The sequence below is a fragment of the Plectropomus leopardus genome, chromosome 17 (genome assembly GCF_026936395.1).
Source record: "Plectropomus leopardus strain MGB_pleo_1.0 chromosome 17, ASM2693639v1, whole genome shotgun sequence".
Classification (NCBI taxonomy): domain Eukaryota; kingdom Metazoa; phylum Chordata; class Actinopteri; order Perciformes; family Serranidae; genus Plectropomus; species Plectropomus leopardus.
Window position 1 is genome coordinate 781,728 of NC_142192.1, and position 23,437 is coordinate 805,164.

Sequence of the window (23,437 nt, forward strand, 5' to 3'; positions counted from 1 at the left end):
TGCATGGAGCGCTGATGCACTGACGGGTGTGTTCATAATGAGGAGAGCAAATCTAAAATAGGGAGAATAATAAAGTAAAACTAAAATGCTGAAGCTGAAAACTACAGATAAAGTGATGTAGCCTATTGTTAATTTAAACAGAAATAAAAAATGATGTCATCCAGACCAGATGGATTTTCTGCAGAATTCTACAAACATTTCTAGAACATACTGTCACCATTATTTAATAGAATAACTACAGAATTTAACCTCTACATCTACCTTTACCTCTACCATGAACAACGCTGTAATGACACAATTATTATAACCCAATAAAGACCCAATCCGACCCAGTGTCCACTCTCATTAATTAACACCGACTTAAAAATTAATACAAAACCACTTGCAACAAGAATAGAAACAGTCATCCCACTACTAATCCAGCCCGACCAGACAGGCTTCATCAAAAACAGACATGCTCCAGATAACATCCATAGGCTATTTAACTTAATCAACAGATAACAACAAAAACAAAGTAAAACTATCATCATGTCATTAGATGCAGAAAAAGCATTTGACAAAGTAAATTGTTTTTTTTTTTATTTAGCACCCTCTGTAAGTTTGGTTTTGGGGAGTCGTTCAGCCATTGGATAACAACACTGTACACTTCACCTATAGGGCCACAATAATCACCAATGGTATCACCTCACCAAGCTTCACACTTCATCGGGGAACCAGGCTCCATCTTTATTTGCAATTTTTATTAAACCACTTGCAGCAGCTGTATAGACAAACAATAAAATCAAAGGAATCCAGGATGATAATTCAGAACAAACATTACCCTATATGCTGAAGATTTATTGTCATACTTACTCTACAAGAAACATTCAAAAGCATTACAGACCTCTCCACATCTCACACTACACAATGAACTGGAATAAACCCACCACTGTCAAAACACACCTGGGATTCTGCAGCCCAGGATCCCACCCTACCACTTCACACTGGCAATATCGTATTTAGGCATAAACATTTCCTCCAGGCTATCAGAACTGTTCAACCTCAATAACACCCCTCTGCTGGAAAACATAAAAGATGATTTCAAACGCTGGACCAGACTACCACTCACTCTCATTGGCCATATCACAACAGTTATAATGATAACTCTACCTCAGATTAACTAATTCTTCTCAATGCTTCCCATCACTCCCTCTGACAAATGGTTTAAACCACTCAACAAAGGTGGACTAGAAGAACCCAACTTCTTCTACTAATTTCTTTCAAAATCAGTTACAGTACTTATTTAAATGTACCCAAAAACACAACCTCAATAACAAGACAGCTGCTCAAAAGCAGAAGACAGCATGACAACGGCAGAGCATGTAAATGCAGTAGCCTGTAGCTCCTCAAACAAGAAGCTGCACAGAGACATGGTTAACCCCTAACATCCCGGATCAAGCTGTTGGGAGCCATAAGGACTCAAGACTGTTGCTGCCACCAGCAGCAACATGCCCAAAGAACCAGATGGAATTTTCATACTTGCTGGTGATTTTAATCAGCTCATCCTTCAACTCCAAAGATGTAGCAGGATCAAGAACAAATGAAATCTCGTTTTTTCAACTTTGTTTAATAAATGACTAATAAATCTACCTTCTACCTTCTACCATGGCTAGACTTCAAACAAAACCAATGTAAAATCACCTTACTAGCTGACCCCCCCCCTTTCTACCACAATCAATCTAACAGGATTCTCTGGATTCAAAACATCAAAATCTCCTCAACTCTGGCAGCCTGGTGGAAAACATCATCACTGGCACCATGTAAACACACTCCAATCTAGTATAACCAAGACTTCCAGCTGCACAACACAACAGCTGCACAGATGCTGTTTACTTTCTATCTTGGCATCAAAAGGACATCACTTACCTCCACCGCTTATTCCGAAATAACCAATTTATATCATTTAATATACTAATCCAGAAGTATGGGGTTAGAAGAGATCAGTTCCTTCAGGACCACCAATTAAATTTAATTACATCAAAATTTAACATTACCAACAACACACTACAACCCTCTCGGTTAAGTGAAGAAATTATGAAAATGCCAACTAAATGGGATAATGGCATGTCTCTACCTCCCAACCCCGACTTCTGGACGAAAATCAATAAAAATATCTCTTCTATGACCACTAACACAAATCTTCAACTTATACATGTGTGTAAGTATGTATGCGTGTGTTTGTGTGTGTACACACAAACACACGCATACATACACTTTACTCACTCATCCATCTGTGTACGTGTTTTTGTTAAATCTCTGGTCTTTTTTTTTGTCTTTTTTTTGTTATATTGTGGCTTGTTTGTTTGTTTTGTGCCACATATCCTATACCCATCAGTGAAAGGCTGTGCCATATCTTTGTTTTCTTTTGTTGTCTTCAGTTTTATTGTATGTGCCATTTTTCGTCTCTTATGGCTGTTTGTATGTTGTTGTACTTATTTTCACTTGTTTTGTTGTCACTGCATTTCACAAAAAACAGGCAGGCTGGAGTGGACACACATATCACTGGTGCCGGACTGTAACGCATCCTGGGAGCGGGCTGTTATGGTCAGAAATCTGACAGGAGCGGGATAAAGAAAACAGTCCCACCCAGGGCTCTAGTTGAACCCAAAGCCCCAGAACAGCCATTATAAAATAAGCACCTCAAAGTCAAAACCATTGCTTTTTGTTCTAATTCAACAACAAACCAGTAAAGAAAACAATAAAACACTATAGCCCTAATAAAAATGAAATCAATAGGTTTTGATACTTTCAATTGAAGCCTGTGGCTGCATATATTAAAATAAAATAACAAAACCATCTGAAATATGATTTTTCATTGATGCATAAAAGAGTAAAATGTAAATCACTCTTACGTCCAGCTCACACTCATACAGAGTGTCATCCAGCAGAGTGACTTTAATCTCCATGGTCCTGGGTCGGCGTGGAGCTTTGGGAGCTTTGGCCTCCTCCTCTGTCGTCTTCTGCTCCTCCTCCTCTCTCTTATCGCCTCCTTCAGGACCAGACTTCTTCTCCTCCTCCTTCTCCCTCTCCTCGTCCTTGTCCTCCGTCTCCAGGGCAGCCTCCTCTCCTTTCTCCTTGTCGTTCTCTTTATCCTTTCCACCCTCCTCCTCTGCTTCTTTCTTCTCTATCTGGACAGCCTGAAAAAGACACTGTCATTACAACGCAGTCTGCACTCTCTTAATAATGAGTCACGGTGACCATTTAGTCCTGACTCTAGGCAATTTTACTACTTTAGACATCAATGTGTTTACAGTCAGGTTAAAATGGCATAAATGCAGATGTGTGCCTTACTGGAAATTATAGCATTAGTAATGTGATTATGGACAGAATGTGAATCTAGCATGAGGTTCATGATGTGATGGCTGCTGTAGCTCTGAGGAATTCATCACTTGGTGCTTGAATTTCATCAATTACGAGGTGGGTTTCCATTAATCCTCAAATAGCGCAAATTGAAATTGCGAATATAATATAAGCCTAATGGAAACACATCAATTTAGAGAAAACCTGTAAAAACCATTTATCACAAAAAAAGTTTTTTCACATTAGGTGGCATTTCAGGCGATTCAAAGAGGCCCTATTTCTTATAACTGCAATGGAAACACTTCTTTGTCTTTTCTAGCTCACATGATGCTATGGCTATGCATCTGTCAGTAGGAACTGGCTCCCTCATGATGCAGCAGGAGCTACAAGAAGTGTTATTGCGTCACATAACTCTTCAAAAGTTGAGTGGATCATCTGGAAGTTTTTGAATCCACAATTTCCCCTGTGAAAGCGTGGACTATCACCTCCCAGAAATTCCTCATACGTGGACGCTCCCACGTATAAGAGGCTCAACTTTCCATTACGGCTCCATAACACGCCTACGTGGCCTTGGATTGTAAATAATGACGGCTAGTGTGGTGGCTGCAATAGAAATAAAGATGCTGATGTTTTGAACATCCATCACCATGCTTCTTGGAATGTTATCACCAGAGAAGAAGTCGCAGAAAATCACTCAGTGGAAACGCAGTCATACTGCTGTTGTATTTTATCCACATCAAAAATATTGCTTAAGTTTTGCGCAACTGTAATGGAAACCCGCCTACTGTCATCAGCACACACACGCTTTCTCTCTTTCTTCCTCTGCCGCGCACTCGCTGCACACACAATCTGACACCAGCATGAGGCCAGTAAGTACCATTTGTATAGGATTATACCACTCAATGAAAGTGTGACATCATGTGTAAAATACTGTTCTAAAAGCAATAATGTCATTTTTCAAAAAATGACTTGTTGGATAAAGATGAAGTAGATGGTGGGACTTGAAGGAGGAGATGTTGCAGAAGATCACTCATTGGAAACACAGTCATCTCACAATTGTGTTTTATTGAATTTTTAGTTTTACACAAATCTGTGATGGAAACCTTCCTACTGTTGTTGGAAATATTGCTTTTCTCTGATAGACAATGCGCCTTTACACGCAAGCCTTAAAAAATGTCCAGTCCAGTGACTTTGGTTTGCTGCTGGGACTGTTTGACGCACTCACACAGCTTCCCAACCCATACACATCATCCACACAGGTCACCCAGTGGTTGCCCTGATCAGGGATCACCTTATCTTTCACTTGCTTTCTATGTGACAGGGGATATGATTTTTAATTTCATGATATATTCAGCTGCTGTTACCACAGCCACAGACTCAGTAGAGAACTCCTCTTCTGACAGCTTACTGACTTTGTTATGCTAGTACAATGGAAGAAAACAGAAGTGTATACATATGTTGCGACTCTCACTTTATTGAATGAAAAGGTGCACCAGGCATCTGGAGAACAATATAATAGTTCATTACAATGCAGATGAGAACATAGCTGCCAAAAACACTGATAAAAGCAAACTAAATCTCTATCCCCCACCTCTGCTGTGAGGAGCTGGATAGGCGAGCGTGCCGCCATGTCTGCTTTCCTTCTCTTAACAATTGTTAGAGTTCAAGCCCTGAAGAGGCAGAACCATACTGAATTTGTGCCGGTTGTCAGCTCAAATTGTCATGAGCTTGAATGAGCTAGAAACATGACACCTGGCCCAGTAACTGGAAATGATGTGCAAATGCTTCCCAAGAAATATAACTCAAATTTGCAGAATATCAGTGCTTTAATTATAGGGAAAAAATTTGATTTTCAGAATGACACACCCCTGACGCCCTAAGTTTGATTGGCATAAAATTCAACACATATATCCAATTGAATGTGGTAAAAGGACCTGCACCTTTATGGTTTTTCTAGCCATTTGACCACTCGAAGTGCTTTCATACGAGTCACATTCACCCATTCACACATATTCATACAGTGGTGGCCGAGGCCACTGAACAATCCTGAGTTTTTAACCGTTCAATCACACACTGATGGAGCAGCCATCGGGAACAATTTAGGGTTCAGTATGTTGCTCAAGGATACTTCAACATGTTGACTGGAGGAGCTGGGGATCAAACCACCAACCTTTCAATCAGAGGAAGACCCGCTTTATCACGTGAGCCACAGCCACTCTACAAAAATGCCTTTTAGGACCATAAGTCCACCAATTTTTTTTTTTTTTTTTTGTCTTTTTTGCTTGTGAAACACAGTAAAATGAAAAATGAATAAACTTTTCTTAATTTTGACTCTATCCACACAAAGTTCGTCACACAGCCCTTGTGGGACTAAGACACACATTTCCAATCAAACAATGTTGCAAAGGGCGGGGTTTTACTAGGTTATTGCCCATGACAATGATTTTTCCAGTCACCATAAATCTTAGTATATGTGTTCAGTGAACTGAGGGGAACAGGTGTATGAAATTTTTTTGAACCTGACCCATAGGAGGCACCACAAATGCCACAAATGTACCTCAAAGAGTTTCACCACATTTGGTGCGCATGCTCTGGGGCCAGTATTATCTGAGATCTGATCTGGCCTTATAATGACTGATGCCTGTGGGTGTGGCCTTTTTAGCAATGTATGCTACATCATACCTTTGCTCAATTCACCAGGAGCTAGAACAAGCTAGAGGCATGAAACTTGACAACATCACTGGAAATTATGTCCTAATGAGTCGCATCAAATTTGATCCCAATTGGCCTGAATTGATCCTCACACCGCAAGTCTGACTGGTTTGAATTGTGACGCACATTTACATCGCAATGTCCTCCACAAAAACACCTCTGGACTATTGAGGCCAACATGACTGATCGGTTGTTCATTTGCATAATGTGAAAAACAGTTACATAAATATATTATAAATATCAAATTTGGTATAAAGCCCTGTGGGACAGAAATACATATTTCTTTTACAAATAAACAAGATCTGTTAAAAACAGCAAGGCCACAAACAAGGGGGAAAATTTTTTCGTTTTTTTTTATTGGTGGCTTATTTTCTAAGCAGGAAGGAGGCCATAACTCAAGTTGTCTTTGAGCAATTCAAAATAAACTCAATAGAACCATTTTGTAATTAGTCCTGAACCTGCCCAAAGGTCTTTTCATATCTGATAAAGGGGACGCAAAAGGCATGACTTTAAGTGTGCAATATTGAAAGGCTGTATAGACTGTATTGATGAAACAAAGGTGTGACTGGTGTCACTCCTTAAGACAAATTAAACCAGCTTAGGTGACTTTGGTATACTTAACTTTTGCTTCTTCTGCGAATGTTTTATGTTCGCCCCCTGGTTTCGCAGAGTACTGCAATGAACAATGTGTTGAGCAAATGCCTTTTCCATTGCTGGTAGCTAACACGGCCTCCTTGGAAACCAACACAACGGTGTCTTATACAAAGACAGATGACTGAAAAACAAGGCTGATACTCTTCTGATGTAGATGGGCTCTGACACTTGGCTTTTTTTTAAATATCTGCTTTCCAGTCTACACTGAAAGGGGGGTATAATCGTCACAAGACATTAAACATTTTTTCAGTCTCTCAAATTGTATGACAAAACATATGTACTGTATATGTTTAGTAACTGCAAGCTGAACCATCTCTAAGCTTCAAGTCTATTCTCCTGTGTAATAGTTTTCACCTATAATGACATTTTTTGGCCATCCACTGCATTTCTGTCTGACTCTCATGACCAGTGGAAACGTGGTAGCAGGAAAAGCAACTACCTTCTCAGACTACTGTTATAAATATATCATCTCAATCTTCACCTCTTCTATCTATTTAATGCATGCACAAAAAAACATTAAATAAATAAATCAGTTAAATAAACTAGGAAACACTGTGACAGAGCCATTGTCCAGTGGTTGAGGAGATTCATGTCAGACTACTTTGATCTAAAAAGATATAGTATTATATACAAAAGAAGATTTAGAACTCTTCTAGTGTTCCATATATTTTTAGTTTTCATTCATGCAAATTAATATCTAGCAAAACCCTTAGAAACAGTATGTGAGCAAACAGAAAGGAAACAAGGACAAAACACCCGTCCTTCAGTGCTTGTTCTCTAAAATGAGGGGTGTCAAAAAAGTTATGGCTCCAACTCAATCCAGAAATACATTTCTGTATGGTTCTGCTTGGGATTAATAGAAAAAAACATGTTTTCAGGAATTTCAGTGACACAGTACAGCTGGCCACTGCTATTGAGGTTCATCATAAGCAAAGAGCTTTGATATATATCCTTGTTGCAGAAGGAGAAACCCCAAAAAACAGGAACAAAAGACTAGCAAAATATGCACAGGGATGATGCCATTGACCACAGCAACATGAAAAGATGGGTAAAGCATGTAAAGGGCAGCGAGGAGGTGGGCAAAGCACACATAGCAGACATGCCCCGGAGTGGCTGTCCATCCACAGCTCTCAGTCCTGCCAACACGGCACAAGCTCATGCTCTTATCAAAGCTGATAGGCGCATCACCACCTATGAGTTAGCCCGAGCACTTGATGGAAGCAGAGGCAGTGCTCTTAATGTTGTTGGATCACTTGGTTATTGGAAGGTGTGCGCCTGCTGCATCCCCAGACAGCTGACAGAGGACCACAAGGCTGCCTGGGTTGACTCCTGCACTCAGCTCCCTGAACACCTCCAGAGTGACAGTGACCAGAATCACTGCCTTTGACATGCTTTACCCACCTTTTACATTGCTGTGATTAATGTTGTCCTTGTACACATTTTCAAGTCTTTTATGGATGTTGGAGTTTCTCCCTCTGCAACAAGGAATTCTATCACAGCTCTTCACAGCATCTGTTTAACCTTAAGAGCAGTGGCCATGTTGAGCTTTGCTGTGGGACTGAAATTCCTGAAAACAATTTTTTTATTAATCTCATTAATCCCATGAAGAGCCAGGCAGAAATGTGTGAACCTAATTTTAACTGTCTAAGTATGAAAAAAAAATCTGCTTGCAGTTGAGTTGGGGGCATTACTTTTTGAACTACCCTTGTAATATGCCATTTGAAATTGATGTAAAAATGTAAAAAATGGATTCACTGTGACGAGTGGGAGCAAGCCTCGACTGTCACTAAAAAAATCACTTCCGCATCTAGCAGAGATGCTGGCCGTGAGTGAACACTCTCTCTGCCCCATGTCTGAATGAAACAGTGAGGAACACTAATGTAACATACATATGTCTGAATGATAAAAGTCACTAATTAAACATGTACTGTGTGAACAGGGCTGTAGGTGTCCTGCAGACACAGAGACACAGCTTAGTAGCTGACCTGAGCCTCAGCACTGCTCACTGAGTGCTGGTCCAGGGCCACCTCTCCCTCTGTCCTCAGCTCAGGTTCAGGGTCAGCAATGGGGGCTTTAGCTTCCTCTTCGTCCTTGTCTTCCTTCTCTCCCGCCTCGCTCTCACACTGCGAGCGCCTCTTCAGGAAGGAGGAGAAGAGGCGGGAGAGGCCACGGCTTGCAGAGTTGCGGTTGCGAGGCCGGAGCTGCTCCTCCTCTGGAGAGGGCGGCCCTGCGTCCTGGCCGGCTTCCTCCTGCTGCCTCGGCTTCTTCTGGTGACTCTCAGCCTCGTCTGTTGTCATGGCAACAGCTGTGGAGACAAGATAACAAAATCAGTAAACAAACCCTTTATATATGCTTATTCAGATTTTTTTTTTTTAATCATCAAGTTAACATCAGGTGGAAATGACTGCTGTGTTATTTCATTTATTTCATTAGTACCATTTCCCCACTTGGAGGCCAAAAAAAAGTCATCAGCGATGTGGATATAATGAATAAGTGAGTAAAGACAAATGATAGAACAGTCTGGTAAGGTCAGAAAATATCATGCAATAGAGCAATCATACATAAATGCCTGGCTTTAATCAATAATGTGGATGCATGGGATCATGGGAGAGACAAAAAATAAAATTGAGTGTATTATTATTATCATTATTATTATTATTATCATTATTATTATTATTATTACTATTATTATTATCATTATTATTATTATTATTATTATTATTATTATTATTATTATCATTATTGTAATTATTATTATACATGAACATGTGAATATCTCATGTTTCAAACGTTTAGCTGCTTTTTCTGGACACACTCCTACTTCACTGAAAAGTCTATTCCAATGTGCACTGTAGTCATTATTGAGAGGAGGGGGCCTTTGTTTTGAGTATTAAGCAAGCCGATTTTTTTAAAGAATCTGTCTGGCTTCCTTCCCCTTATTTCATAGGACAGTGGAAGATAACAGGAAAGGGGGGAGAGAGAGGGGACGACATACAACAAAGGGCCACAGGTCAACATTGGACCCGGCCTGCTGTATGGACTCAGCCTGTAAAACACAGTAAAACCTAAAGGGCACTTAGCAGAGTGCAGATTTCCACCAGGCGGCGCGCTCCATATACAGCCACCAGAGCAGTCACTCATGACAATCCCAGCGTCTATTTTATGCTGGATTGCATTAAAGCGCACTTCCCGGTGGGCCTCGTGGCTTTTTGTCTATTGCTGTGCCGATTTCCCAAATACTTGCAGCCACAACCTGCTAGTTCAAAGGGTTAAGGATCTAAAACAGTCAATAACACAATTTTTTTAAGGATTGTGAATCACTGCAACCAGGAGACGTCCTTAAACATCCAGTCATAAAATAGTATGCTGATTGGTCCAGTAGTTTGTGAGATTAGCTGCACACAGACAGAAACACACACTCACTCACACACAGAGATAATAATTTCCATCACTGAAAAAGTGCACAAAAGTATAACAAATAGAAATAAAATAAGTCGATAGAAATGAACGATTCTGCATGTTTATATGTGAACACCTGCCTTCATCACATTACATTATTATCATGAGAAAATGTCTGGTATTTAAGGGTGCTCTGAGCTGCAGGGTCATTTATTTCACACTGCCTTTCTTGCTACTTTTTCTATTGCTACACAGTTAATAACCCCTGCAATTCTCAACTGTCCAATAAAACGTGCATCATCATGTCTGCCTGTCATGATTATTTGCTGTTTTCCATCATTCCATCATACCAGTAACAGGACCTGGCTTGTGGTTAATGTGGCCGCTACAGGGGCTGTCTGCTCACATTGACATTGACAGGCCAGCACACAGTAGCTTCATTACAGTACTGACAGAGGGCATTGGCTGCATCATCATGAGACACCACAATGCTTTACAATAAAACATTTGAGCAAAGAGAGGGAATCGCTGTTTCATGTAGCTCTGTCGTTTCAAGTGTTTCCATGTTGGTACAAATATAATACCTGACTGAAGATACTGATACTGAAACATTACTTTTTTTTCTTGATGGGTTAAACCGTGATGATATGTTTTTGGGTATATTTACTTAAGTACTGTACTGAAGAACAATTCTTGAGAACAATTTGAACTAGTCCTTGACTTGAATATTTCAATTTCATGCTCTTGTGCTACTTGTACTACACTATATTTCAGAGAGAAATGTTTTATGTCACCACATGTATTTCACAGCTTTAGTTAATTACAGGCAGAGGGCACAGACGAATGATGGCTTCCTGCTGACAGAGGTGTCACATCAATACTTTGATATGTCGTTCTCAAGGGCCTGGACATGAATAATAATAACAATAATAATACATTTTATTTATATGGCGCTTTTCAAAATACTCAAAGATGCTTTACAACTACAGACAAGCAACACATTAAAAGGCATAAAACATAAGTTAAAATCATGAATTAAAATCACACATTATAAACAGTTCTGAAGAGGTGGGTTTTGAGAACGGATTTGAAGTTTGACAGGGTAGAGCAGTCACGGCTCTGTTCGGGGAGAGAGTTCAAGAGGGAGAGGGCAGCGATGGAGCAGGCTCTGTCACCGCAGGTTCGGTGCTTGGTCCTGTGTGGCGTGGAGAGGAGGTTGGCATCAGTGGAGCGGAGGCTGCGAGAAGGGGTGTGGTGGTGGTGCAGGTTGGAGAGGTAGGAGGGGGCCTGGTTATGGAGGGCTTTGTAGGTGAGCAGAAGGACTTTAAATTTGGAGGATTGGGAGCCAGTGGAGTTTTTGGAGGACGGTGGTGATGTGGTCACGGGAGCGGGAGTGGGTGAGCAGAGTTCTGGATGTATTGAAGTTTATTGAGGACTTTGGATGATGAGCCATATAAGAATGCTATTACAGTAGTCGATTCTGGATGTTATAAATACAAGGATCAGAGTTTCCGCGGCAGAGAAAGAGAATGACGGGTGGAGACAAGTTATGTTTTTGAGGTGAAAAAGGCTGTTCTGGTGATGTGACTGACATGTTGTTCAAAGGAGAGGTTGCTGTCCAAAAAAACTCAAAGGCTGCGGATGTGAGGGGAAGGTGAGAGGGTGGAGCTGTCGATGGAGAGGCGGAAGCTGTGAGTGGTTTTAGTGAGGGATTTGGGGCCGATGATAATCATATCTGATTTATTGCAGTTTAGTTGAAGGAAGTTGGCTTGCATCCATGATTTAATTTCAGCGAGGCAGTTGGTCAGAGTGGAGTGGGTTGTAGACGTGATGGATTTGGTGAAGATGTAGAGCTGGACGTCGTCAGAATAGCAGTGGAAGTGGGGGACATGACGGCGAATGATATTTCCAAGGGGGAGCATGTAGAGCAGGCATGTCAAACCGGTCCACAGGGGGGCCGGTGTGGCTGCAGGTTTTGTTTCCAACCAAGTAGCAGCACACCAGACTTGACTCATTTAATCAACTGATCTCCGTCTTCAGACAGTTGATTGGTCAAACTGTGTGCTCTTGGTTGGTTGGCACAAAAACCTGCAGCCACACCGGCCCCCCTGTGGACCAGTTTGACATGCCTGATGTAGAGGATGAACAGGAGGGGACCAAGCACCGAGCCCTGGGGGACGCCTTGAGACAGAGAAGCAGGGGAGGAGGAGCAGTTGCTGATGTGAATGAGCTGCTGTCTGTTGGTAAGATATGACCTTATTTAGGAGAGGGCAGTACCAGTGATGGTGAGGGAGGATTCAAGGCGGGAGAGCAGAGTGTTGTGGTTTATGGTGTCAAAAGCTGGCGTGAGGTTGAGGAGGAGGAGAATATTGGTGTGGCCAGAGTCTGAGGAGAGAAGGAGGTCGTTGGTGACTTTAAGGAGGGCTGTTTCAGTGCTGTGATAGGGCAGAAACCGGATTAAAATGGTTTAAACAGTTCATAGGAGATGAGGTGGGTTTTAAGTTGGGAGGCGACAACATGTTCCAGAATTTTAGACAGAAAGGGGAAATTTGAGATGGGACAGAAGTTATTCGGTGTGTGGGTGTTGAATCCAGGTTTTTTGAGAACGGGGGTGACAGCAGCCAGAAACAATGAAACAATTTTGTAGTTTAATTTGTTGAGTCAGATGGATTGTAACCTGTTATGATCGTAGAGGTGGGCAACAGCAAAGGCTCACATAAAAAGCAATTCCTGCATATTGAACAATGTACAGTTGCCTGAATACAATCTTTTCTCTTCCTCACCAATGTGGTTTTAAGCATGTGAGTTCAGACAGTTATTTATTCTGTGATCCACTACTGCAGATTTGCCAAATTTACTGGTAAAAGTCAACAAACCCACTTCACTAGTGGTCTAATATGTGTAAGATGTCTATTGTGTGATGTAAGGAGAGACAGTGTAGTCACTAAAACACAGCTTCATCATCTTTTTCAGTTCTATATCAAGCGTGTGCTGTCCCCAAACCCCAGCGGCTATACTCATCAGTGGGGGACAGTCAGAGAGGCAGCATCAGGGGCTGATTCACAACACAAGGGATTATGTAACAGTTGTGTCTCTATGAGGACTCCTTTGGTTGGCTCTCTCCTGGGAATAAGACTCTACATGAAATAATTGATGCACAGATCATATGGGCAGAGAAGCATGAAGTCCTCACATCTGAGTAAATGGAATTGACAAATATTGGACATTTTTGCTTGAAAAATGTCTGCCAATTAATCTTCTGGTAATTGATTTATCAATTAGCAGAAGTTTCAACTACAATTTTTTAGACATTCCATACTAACTCATCAATTTACATGCAGTATTTTCTTTTTATGGATTTATTTTTATTTTTTTGGCTTTGCTCTTTATTTGATAGGACAGCTTGAGCGTGAGACATGCAGCAAAGGGCCACAGGTTGGAGTGAAACCCACAGCCGCTGCAGCAAGAACACAGCCTCTGAACATTGGGTGTCCTCTCTACAAAGTGAGCTACAGGGGGTGCCAACATGTAAAATTTTACAGGAGAGTTGGCACTAATTTAATTTAAAATCCAATTCCTTCACATTCTGATATCACAACATCTGACCAGTGGTCTTCTTTCCTGCGTTCTTCGAGCAGTCAGTGCTCAGAGGCTGCGCTTTGAATATCTGCATATCTAAATCTGTCAATGAGGCCCAATCACTCAGCTCCCCACATGTCTCCTGTCCCTCAGGACCATTCAGGTGTTTCAGCTGAGAGGTTTCATCTTCACCACCAGCTTTTAGACTCCAGGATGTCCTATCCCTCCTGTCCTGTCCTCTGTGCTTAACAAAGATGAGAAGAAAAGATTTATGACGATGGTATCTATCTGCCAAAGTCTTCTCTGTTGTTAGCATCAGTAAACTTTTATTCCATATAAAATAAAAATGAGATGACTTAAAAAGAACAATATTTAGTACAGAGTAATATGAATGAAAATACTCAGGTAAAGAGCAATTACCACTAAATTGTGTGTTGTACTGAGGCACAGTATCAGAGAAAATGTACTTTTAATCTATCTCTAGTTATAAATCAAGGCTCCCTGTATCACTGTGGGATGACTGATTTCACTTTGGCCATAAATAACTACAGTGTACAGGGAAATACAATTCAACAATAAATGAATGAAGCGATACTGTTTTTTCCCCTGTAAATTATTGATGGTACCTTCTGGAAAACTACTGTCCACTAGTTTAGATGTTCAAACTTTTACACTTGATCATTCATGTAACTGTATAGGTTGTTATTGTCTTGTCATAGCCTTAGCATTCATCTTGTGTATATGGAAAAGTACACTCATTTTTCAGATCTACAATGTGTAGACCTGCTGCTATGTTAAAATGCTGCAGCTATTCTGACCATTTTCTTACTTTACGATGAATATGTTCAGTCTGGAAACATTAGGCTACTGAAAATACTTTTTAAAACATTTCTGAAATTTCTGTCGATTTTGACTTTTTTCAGTTGAGATAAAAACTTCTTTAATGGTTGCTCTTAATCCATTGTTTAAGCCCCCTAAAAAGCACTCATTCTCTCATTCTGATACAGCATGTATTAGACATTAGTTTTTTTCAATACTCTATTCATCAAATCCATAAATCTACCAGGTGAAAGTGAAGCTTCAAAAGGATGTCACTGTGCAAAAATGCCGCCAACAACAGTAATAATTAAGGTTGGGTATTGTTTAGTTTTTCCCGATACCAGCAGCAAAATGATCCTTTAATACGGTACTGGTGCAGTGCCTAAACTTTTTTCAAAATACAGCATAAAATAATGCTCACCAACCTGAAGACATGGCTTTTGCATGGCAAAGGCAAATTTTAGCTTGATATTGAATATATTAGCTCTTAACAGTTGAAAGTACACTTAATTAATTACTTAATATGAATTTATACAAAGCACTATTAACAAATTCACACAGTACATTCACATAACCAATAAAAAATAAACCAACAAAAATAATTATGTAAAAATAACTGTTACAGTAATAACTACAGCGAAATACATCAGGAGTTGGGCAAGTTGAGCCAACTGTCTCCCTTACTCAGGAGAGACTGTGAGCCAGATGTTTATCCGTAATCTGTTAAGGAGCAGCTGAGATTGTTACTAAAATGACAGTCCACCTCAACAGCCCACCTTAAAAGAGGCTGGTCTGTTTCCAATGTGAGGCTCCCTTGGCTTGCTAACTTCTGAGCTATCCTCCTTCAATGTAATCAGATAATGGCAAGTAAAGCACAAGAGCTTCTCTCGGGTCTTGATGAGTTGAAGCATTCACTCTCTGCTCAGCACAGCCTCACTTGCCGGGTTTCCATTAAAATTGCAAATATAAAATATGTCAAATGGAAACACGTCATGTCCAAAAAACTCCCATCTATCGAAATAAGTTTTTATGCTCACATTAGGTGGCATTTCAGGCGATTCAAAGAGGCCATATTTCTTGTAACTGCAATGGAAACACTTTTTTGTCTTTTCTAGCTCACGTGATACTATGGCTATGCATCTGTCAGTAGGAACTGGCTCCCTCATGATGCAGCGGGAGCTACAAGAGCTGTTATTGCATCACATAACTCTTCAAAAGTTGAGCGGATCATCGATAAGTTTTGAATCCACAATTCCTCTGTGAAATCGTGGACTATCTCCTCCCAGAAATCCCTCATGCGTGGACGCTCCCACGTATAAGAGGCTCAACTTTCCATTACGGCTCCATGACACGCCTATGTGGCCTTGGATTGTAAATAATGACGGCTAGTGTGGTGGCTGCAATAGAAATAAAGATGCTGATGTTTCACATCCATCACCATGCTTTTTGGAATGTTATCACCAGAGGAGAAGTCGCAGAAAATCACTCAGTGGAAACACAGTCATCTTGCAATTGTGATTTATCCACATTTCGAAAAAAGTTTTGCGCAAATCTGTAATGGAAACCCGCCTACTGTCATCGGCACACACACGCTCTCTCTTTTTCTTCCTCTGCCGCGCACTCGCTACACACACAATCTGACACCAGCATGAGGCCAGTAAGTACCATTTGTATAGGAACTGGTGCTACACAGGCACAAGGTTTCAGTACCCAACCCTATTGATAATGAGTATTTGGATGGATATTGTCAAGGAGCAGCACAGACAAAACAGTGTGGACGTTGGGTGGATTGTTTTTTTTTTTACTCTTATGCTCTCTTACAGTATGTTACCACTCAATGAAACTGTGACATCATGTGTAAAATACTGTTCTAAAAGCAATAATGTCAGTTTTCAAAAAATGACTTGTTGGATAAAGATGAAGTAGATGATGAGACTCAGACAGGTGAGGGTTGAGTGTTACTGAGGCACACTGAAACCTCAAGGTTTAAATAGGGGTTGAGTTTCCCAAACTCAATCCTGTTACATTACTTTGAGAGCCATTACTGTGTAGCCTAAAATGATTAATATGCTCATGGTACCTGATACAATACTTTAAGGTCTGCTGGCAGATTGTGGGTGGACAGAGATCACAGCTTGCCACCACAGTGGTTTCAGAGGCTGCTGGCAGCATGCAGTGCTGAGTGGATGCTGGCACAGCCGCCCCAGTGCTGACAGGGCAGAGAAAAGTGAGCATGTGGGCTACACAGCTCCAGGTCTACTGAGGAGAGTACAATGAGAACTAAACATACAAACAGGTAGTTCACCTTCTCAGCATTTAGGCAGCAGTTTGTAGCAGTAGGTCTCAGAGAACTCTGTGACAGATGACATGCTTGTTCCAAAATGGTGAAAGGTTCCCTTCTCTTGTGACTGGTTACTGTGTAATTATCAAGATGACATGGGGAACACACACTTTTTTAGTTCAAATGCCTCTGGTTCCACAGCAATGTGGTACAGTGGTGTGTGCTGACATACGAAGCAGCAGCGGCAGGTGCAAAGACGGCTGTAATGAGACTGGAAGAGTAGAGCTAATATATATATATAATAAGAACAATAGGCAGTGATGGTTATTTCTCTGCTTTAAATCACAGTCACTTGTTTATATTCATGTCATCAAGAGGAGAATATGTTCAACTATTCAATGGACCTGCATGAAAAATATATGCAGGCAGGAATCTGTCATACTGAAACACAGGAAAGTTCTAAGCGCTAGTTCAAGGCTGATGCTTCCAGCACATACAGTTATTGCACCTGAACTAGAAGACATTGAAAAAAATCCAGGCTTGAAAGAAAAGTCAGCGTGGGTTAGTGAACTATCTTACAGAACACAGAGCAGAGCAGCTGTCAAATACACTCTTACAATAGTACACGTAAAATCTCACAATTTGCCTGTCACACTGTGTGTACACAGGCTGTATAGGAAGAGCAGCAGCAGCCTCAGTTCCACAGTACTTTCTACCAGGCACAAGCAAAGATAGACCCCAGGTGGTACTCAGGTACCTGACCTTTGCCCTCTCAACACTGAACATGTGTGGCAGGTTCAGTGACTTTAATGCCTAATGAATGTCATGCAATGTCAATTTTAATGTTGCATGTATTTTATTATGTATTTTGTATGCATGTATATTATGTATTAAATGTATTATTATTATTATCATTATTATGATTATTATTATTAGTAGTATTAACAATAATAATAATAATAATGTTATTATTATTATTATTAGTGATCTTAATGTAGTCTACATTCATTTATTATTTTGGACATCATTATACTTTAGGAAAATATTTTTGATAATTTCTAGGTTATCAGTATAGGAAATACATCTTATGCTTAAATTGGGTCGATTTCCGGTCTGAGTTTAACTGGTTTGATTTAAGCAAACTACTGAATTGGCATTAATCATTATATTAAATTAAAGGCACTGTCAGTCCTGTCAGGGGGCTCTCTAGATGACAGGGAAGAGGCAGAATGTTCATTAAATACCCACATCATCACAGCTAGCATAATGGTTTGGAGGAGCACAAACATGAGGACACAAACCACTGCAAAACAACATTACGCCAGTTTCTAGTTTACCACTTTGAAACAAGAGGCCTAAATGACTAAAGTCTGGCGACAGATCTCTAGAGGCAGCAGCATCAGGTGCTCCAAGCACATCAGTAGTTGGCCAGCAACGTCAAACTTGTCCCAATGAAAACAGGTCAGCAAAATCAGATGTAATTATCCTCTGCGGACCTTAATTCCATAACAATCTAAAGACGCTATCCAGATATCTCGACAGAGAGACACACTGACTGACTACAAGACACAGTTTATCCAGATCCTCACCAAGGGGAACTAAAACTCTCTTATTTCATAATCCAGCAGCTCTGTTATATTTTAAAGGTTAAACGTGTTTTTACAATAAGCTGCTGTGAGGTCAGAGGTCTGAGATTCTCACCAGCCGCTATACAAGCATATGTCATAGGAACACCACAATCCACACAGTACACGTACATATTTCCTGTCTTAATCAGTCTCTTCAGTTAACATTCAGACAGTGTTCAGGAGCTCCAGTGATAATTGATGTAATGACATTATTTGATCTAGCCCAAAAAGTTTTAAGAATTCAAATCATTCTTAGATTTGGATTCACAGTGACGTTTTGTTCAAAGGTTACAACTGAAATGCATTTGTAAAAAGTCAAATCATACTTAAGCATATCTGTATTTCTGGCTGTGTGGTAGCTTGTGTCAGAGTGCTGAAAGTGAGCTTAAGGACTGAAAGCGGCTTTAAAATTAATCGCGCCCTGTGTGGGATTAAAGGCTGCTGTGTACTGATGTGGAGGCCAGAGAAAGCTGGATGTCTATCAGTCACCAGTGGATCAACACAGGCCGCTGGCACGAGCTCTGGAAACAACCCAAAAACTGGAAACTGGCCTGACCCACATGAAATCAGAGGTGGGGAATGTTTGACAGACACAAGTGAAAGAAAAAGTCCTACAATACAAAAACAGCTGAGCCATAACAGTCCATCTGTGCTGAAAGAGGGCAGTATGGGGTCACTTACTCACTATCCTGAGGGATAAAGATGTCAGAGACAGCAGGCATCAGTGACAGACTGACAGTGATGGAAGCAAGTGATAGAGAGCCAACACAGCTCTGTGATAGTGTGCATCCAACTTAAAAAGTATCCAAATAAAGAAAGAATACAGTGAAATGATTGTAGGGGTTATCCTTTCACTGTATTCACTGTAAGTGTTAGGCCATTTTAGGGAAAGTTTTTCATTCTAAAAAGGTAGTGTTAGTAAAATCATTTAAAATAATCACATTAGCCATGGTCAACTACAAAGCACTTTGAGAAGAATATGTACTTTTCTTAATGAAAATATATGTGGAATTTATAATCTGGATGTAGTTCTACATTAAATTTGTCATTAACTATGACAAACATACTAACAGGCGTGTTATAAAAAGAATTTGTCTCATTACCATTTAAAAAAATATATTTATATCTCATATATATAAACAAATGATAGTAAAAAATATACATCTAGTGCTACTAGGCTAGGGTAGTATCAAAGTATTACGATATATCAGGATATTTAGAAATCCCAAAGGTATGTTTTTCACTACTGATTCTTTCTATTGAACTCACAGCATGCACCACCAAAGCTCAGTTTTTGGTCTCTACTGATGGAACAAGCCTGAGCTGAAAGACACAATGACACCTGGTGGTAGAGGGAGAAGTTACAGGACTGTACACAGCCAGCGGCCAGCAGGCAGGCAGAGAGAGAGCGTGGGGAATAACCACGTTTTTTTGTGTCTAACTAGGGGTGTTAAGCATCTATTGCAACCAAACCGGAGCTGGTAATTGTTGGAACAGTGGATTTACTGACTAGATTACTACTACTGGTTTAGGGGAGCTTTATTTTGTTTCTTCGAGTTTGAATGAAATGTATTTTATGATGAGTTAATGAGCCGATTAAGCCTCATCAGTGACTGAAAAAAAAGCTGAATTCAAAAGTTGTACAGTTGTAATTTTTTTGTTTGTTGGGAAATAGGTGTAAGATTAAAACATTTTTTCACATTTTATGTGTTTCTATTGTGTATTTATTAGTTAAGGTTTAGTTTATTTAAAAAATTGACAGTGCAAATCAATAAATACACAAGGTATAAAAATGCCAAAATTAGCCAGGAGGCTTTTACGTCTGTAGTCCTGTGGTCAAAGTGTTACGAAAGCGAGTGGCTAGATGAGACACGGAGTGATGCGTCCTGGTGCTTCTAAATAATTCATCCACAGTCTGACTGAACCTGAAACTAACATAGTCTATAGAAGTTGAAAGAGGCCACTTTCCATCTCTGAATATTTGGATGTTTGTTCATTGAGACACTTTGGTGCTGTGAGGAGAAGCTCCACTCTGTCTGTCTGTCTCACTCTAACCTTGCTGTGCTGTTGAGCCATCAGCTGTATGATCCGCGGTAATGAAACATTATGGAAGCACATACAACTTGGATGTCAAATACTGCTATATTCTATAATCGTATTTGTTCACTTTATTACATGATTGTTCAACACTTCTGCTGTTGCAGTGTTTTGGTGTGAGATTTCCTCTGTGTCTTGAGAGCATGAGACAGAGCCCAACGGAGCATGAGACTCATGGCAGATGTGCTTCGCATTTAATCCAGGGGGTGCCAGTCGCTCTCAGCGCTCTTCACAGCATGTTGCTGATATGTGCACTCCATAGACTGTCCAGGTGGACACTGCACTTCCACAGTTCCAAGTTCCGTGCTCCACATTTTTCGTTCCATCAACATTACGTCAGAACAATTGACTCATCCACGTCCGCATCGGACACCAGTCAGTGGCGCCAGAAGTAGGGAGGCTAAGGGGCCATTGCCCCCCCCAAACCATAAAGAGTAGCTTCTTATTACATATAATAAAAGTGGTGCAGCTGTGTAGAAGATTAATTAAAAAGATAAAAATGAAACTGAAAAAACTAGCAAGAGAAACCCTGTCTGTTTATATATATATATATATATATATATATATATATATATTTATATATATATATATATATGAATAAAAGCATTAAATACAGTAATACAGAGTAGGAAAAAATCAATGTGATCGGCCCAGGCTTAACAAATAGACCAATGATGAGCAAGCAGTATGTGCAGGTACTACTCATGGGAATTGTATTGTCGTAGTATCACAGTCAGGGTTACTGGCATGACTCCAACTGTCCCGATCTTTAATTTTAGTGAAAGTTGGAAAATGCAGGCAGACAGTTTGCAACACTGAGTGAGTTATTTCACACAGGGTAGTACCGATGACCAGGGAGTGGCGCTTGAGGAAATATAAAATGTAAGTCATCCTGGTCTACATGATTTGTAGACCAAACCATGTAAATTTTATGTATGTCAAAGGATAATTGTGTTACAAGGTATACTTCCTGTTGCCAGTAGGTGCTGCATTGAGTATCATATGTTGATGTTCTCAGATGCAACCTTATCACACCCGTCAATCACACCTGTCAAATTTGGGGCCAATAAGTTATTGCAAACTAAACTTACAGCACCTTCCTGTTTGGTGGCAAATACTGCATTGCCACCGCAACAGCATTCATTGAAAACATATGATCTTCACAAGGAGGCATCATGACAGTCAGCATTTGTTACCAAGTTTGAGCTGAATGTGGTCAACTTGTAAGGGGATGCACCTAAAAATATAAATCATACAACTTCCTGTTTCCAGTAGGTGGCAGTATGCCGATAAGTTAAATGAGCTAAGCAGATGTGATCAGGTCGGGACTCTCATTAAGCATGAGAACTTTGGACAATGTTTGACTAAGTTACTACAACTTCCTGTTTCAAGGCAAAACATCGAAGTTGAAAATGGAGCAACACCCACATGGTATGATGAAAACTCAGAAATTGAAAAGCTTTTGATGTCACATGATCTTTAATTACAGTGTAAGTCGGAACAAGCAGGCACAGAGTTTCAATCCTTCAGTTAGATATTTCATGTGGGGTAATACTTCCTGTGGCCATTAGGTGGAGCTAGAGACCACACAAATTGTAAGTCATCTTGGTCTACATAATATACTATACGTATACAAAGTATAGTTGTGTTAAGAGGCTTACTTCCTTTTTCCAGTTGGTGGTGCTGTGATTATCATGGTTAATTGACATGTTGATGTGTTCAGGGCTGCACCTTGATCACACCAATCGGTTAATGCGAAGTGAAATTAGAACAACTTTCTGTTTGGCAGCGAAGACCATGTTGCCATGGCAACAATGTTCATGAAAAAGCTCTGAAATCACAAGCAGGCATCGTCAAGGTCTCAACACACTTCTTACCAAGTTTGAGCTGAATATGGTCAACCTGTAAGGAGGTACACATCAAAATATAACACGTATAACTCGCTGTCTCCAGTAGGTGGCGCTATGATGATAACTCAATTGAGCCATGCAGATGTGTCCAGGCCGGGACTCTTATCAAGCATGAAAAGTTTTGTGCGGATCAGATGATGTCTGGCTGAGTTACAACAACTTCCTGTGTCACGGCAAAACATAAAAGTTGGAAACCAAGCCACACCCACATGGTGTAATGAAAACTCAATTTTTTTAATCATTTGTTATGTCAAAGGTCTAATGTTCTTAGAAACCACATTTGAAGTCAACTGAATAAAATCTGGAGGAGATATACATCAAAGAAGAACACATTATTTTCATGTCATTTCCTGTGACCAGAAGTAGGGGGTTTTAAGAAATGGTAATGCTTATCATGTAGATGTTTTCAGGGTGGGACTGTCATCCACCATGTGAAGTTTGGTGAAGATTGGACCATGTCCCTAAGAGTTATAAACTACTTCCTGTTACCTACTGGTTCACTGTGAGACACGAAAATGTTTGGCCCATTAAAACTCACAAATCTAATAACTTTTGATGTCCCAGGCCTTCTGAAAGGATGTTTAAATTTTGAAGTCAATCGGATGAAATCTGTAGGACTTGTTCAAAAAGTTATGACCCCCCTGAAAGGCCTAAAATGCACAAAAATTGCACTTTCAATACAAAATGGCCGACTTCCTTTTGGGTTTTCGTTCGTCTTGGGGTGTTGCAAGTGCCTGCAAATTTTTGTAGGTGAAACAGCCTTTGGGGGCTCCCGTCTAGGGGGCGCTCATGAGCCATTTTTATAGGTCCAAGCCTGAGACCTATAAAATATCAACAAGTTCATCAGTTTTGACAAGGCTGCAAAGTTTTATGAGTCTTCCCGCATATTAAAGCCCTAGAAAAGCAAATTAATTTCAAGGAATAATAATAATTAAAGCTGCAAGCAGTGATGAATGGGCCCTCACACACCAACACAAGTCAAGGCTACTGGCAGGACTCTGAGTGATGCAATCATCCAT

General features: G+C 40.3%; 1 protein-coding gene across 15 annotated transcripts in view; it reads right to left on the bottom strand.

Annotated features, from left to right (window-relative positions):
* Positions 1-23,437, bottom strand: part of LOC121957960 (protein 4.1) — a 147,114-nt gene that overhangs the window by 69,457 nt on the left and 54,220 nt on the right. For all 15 annotated transcript variants that reach the window (XM_088090386.1, XM_088090385.1, XM_088090387.1 and 12 more), the window contains exons 2-3: positions 8,691-9,010; positions 2,892-3,176 (exon numbers count right to left, since the gene is read on the bottom strand). In XM_088090386.1, coding sequence (XP_087946512.1) covers positions 2,892-3,176; positions 8,691-9,002 — 597 coding nt within the window. In that variant the 5' untranslated portion in view covers positions 9,003-9,010. The remainder of the gene's footprint in view (positions 1-2,891; positions 3,177-8,690; positions 9,011-23,437) is intronic.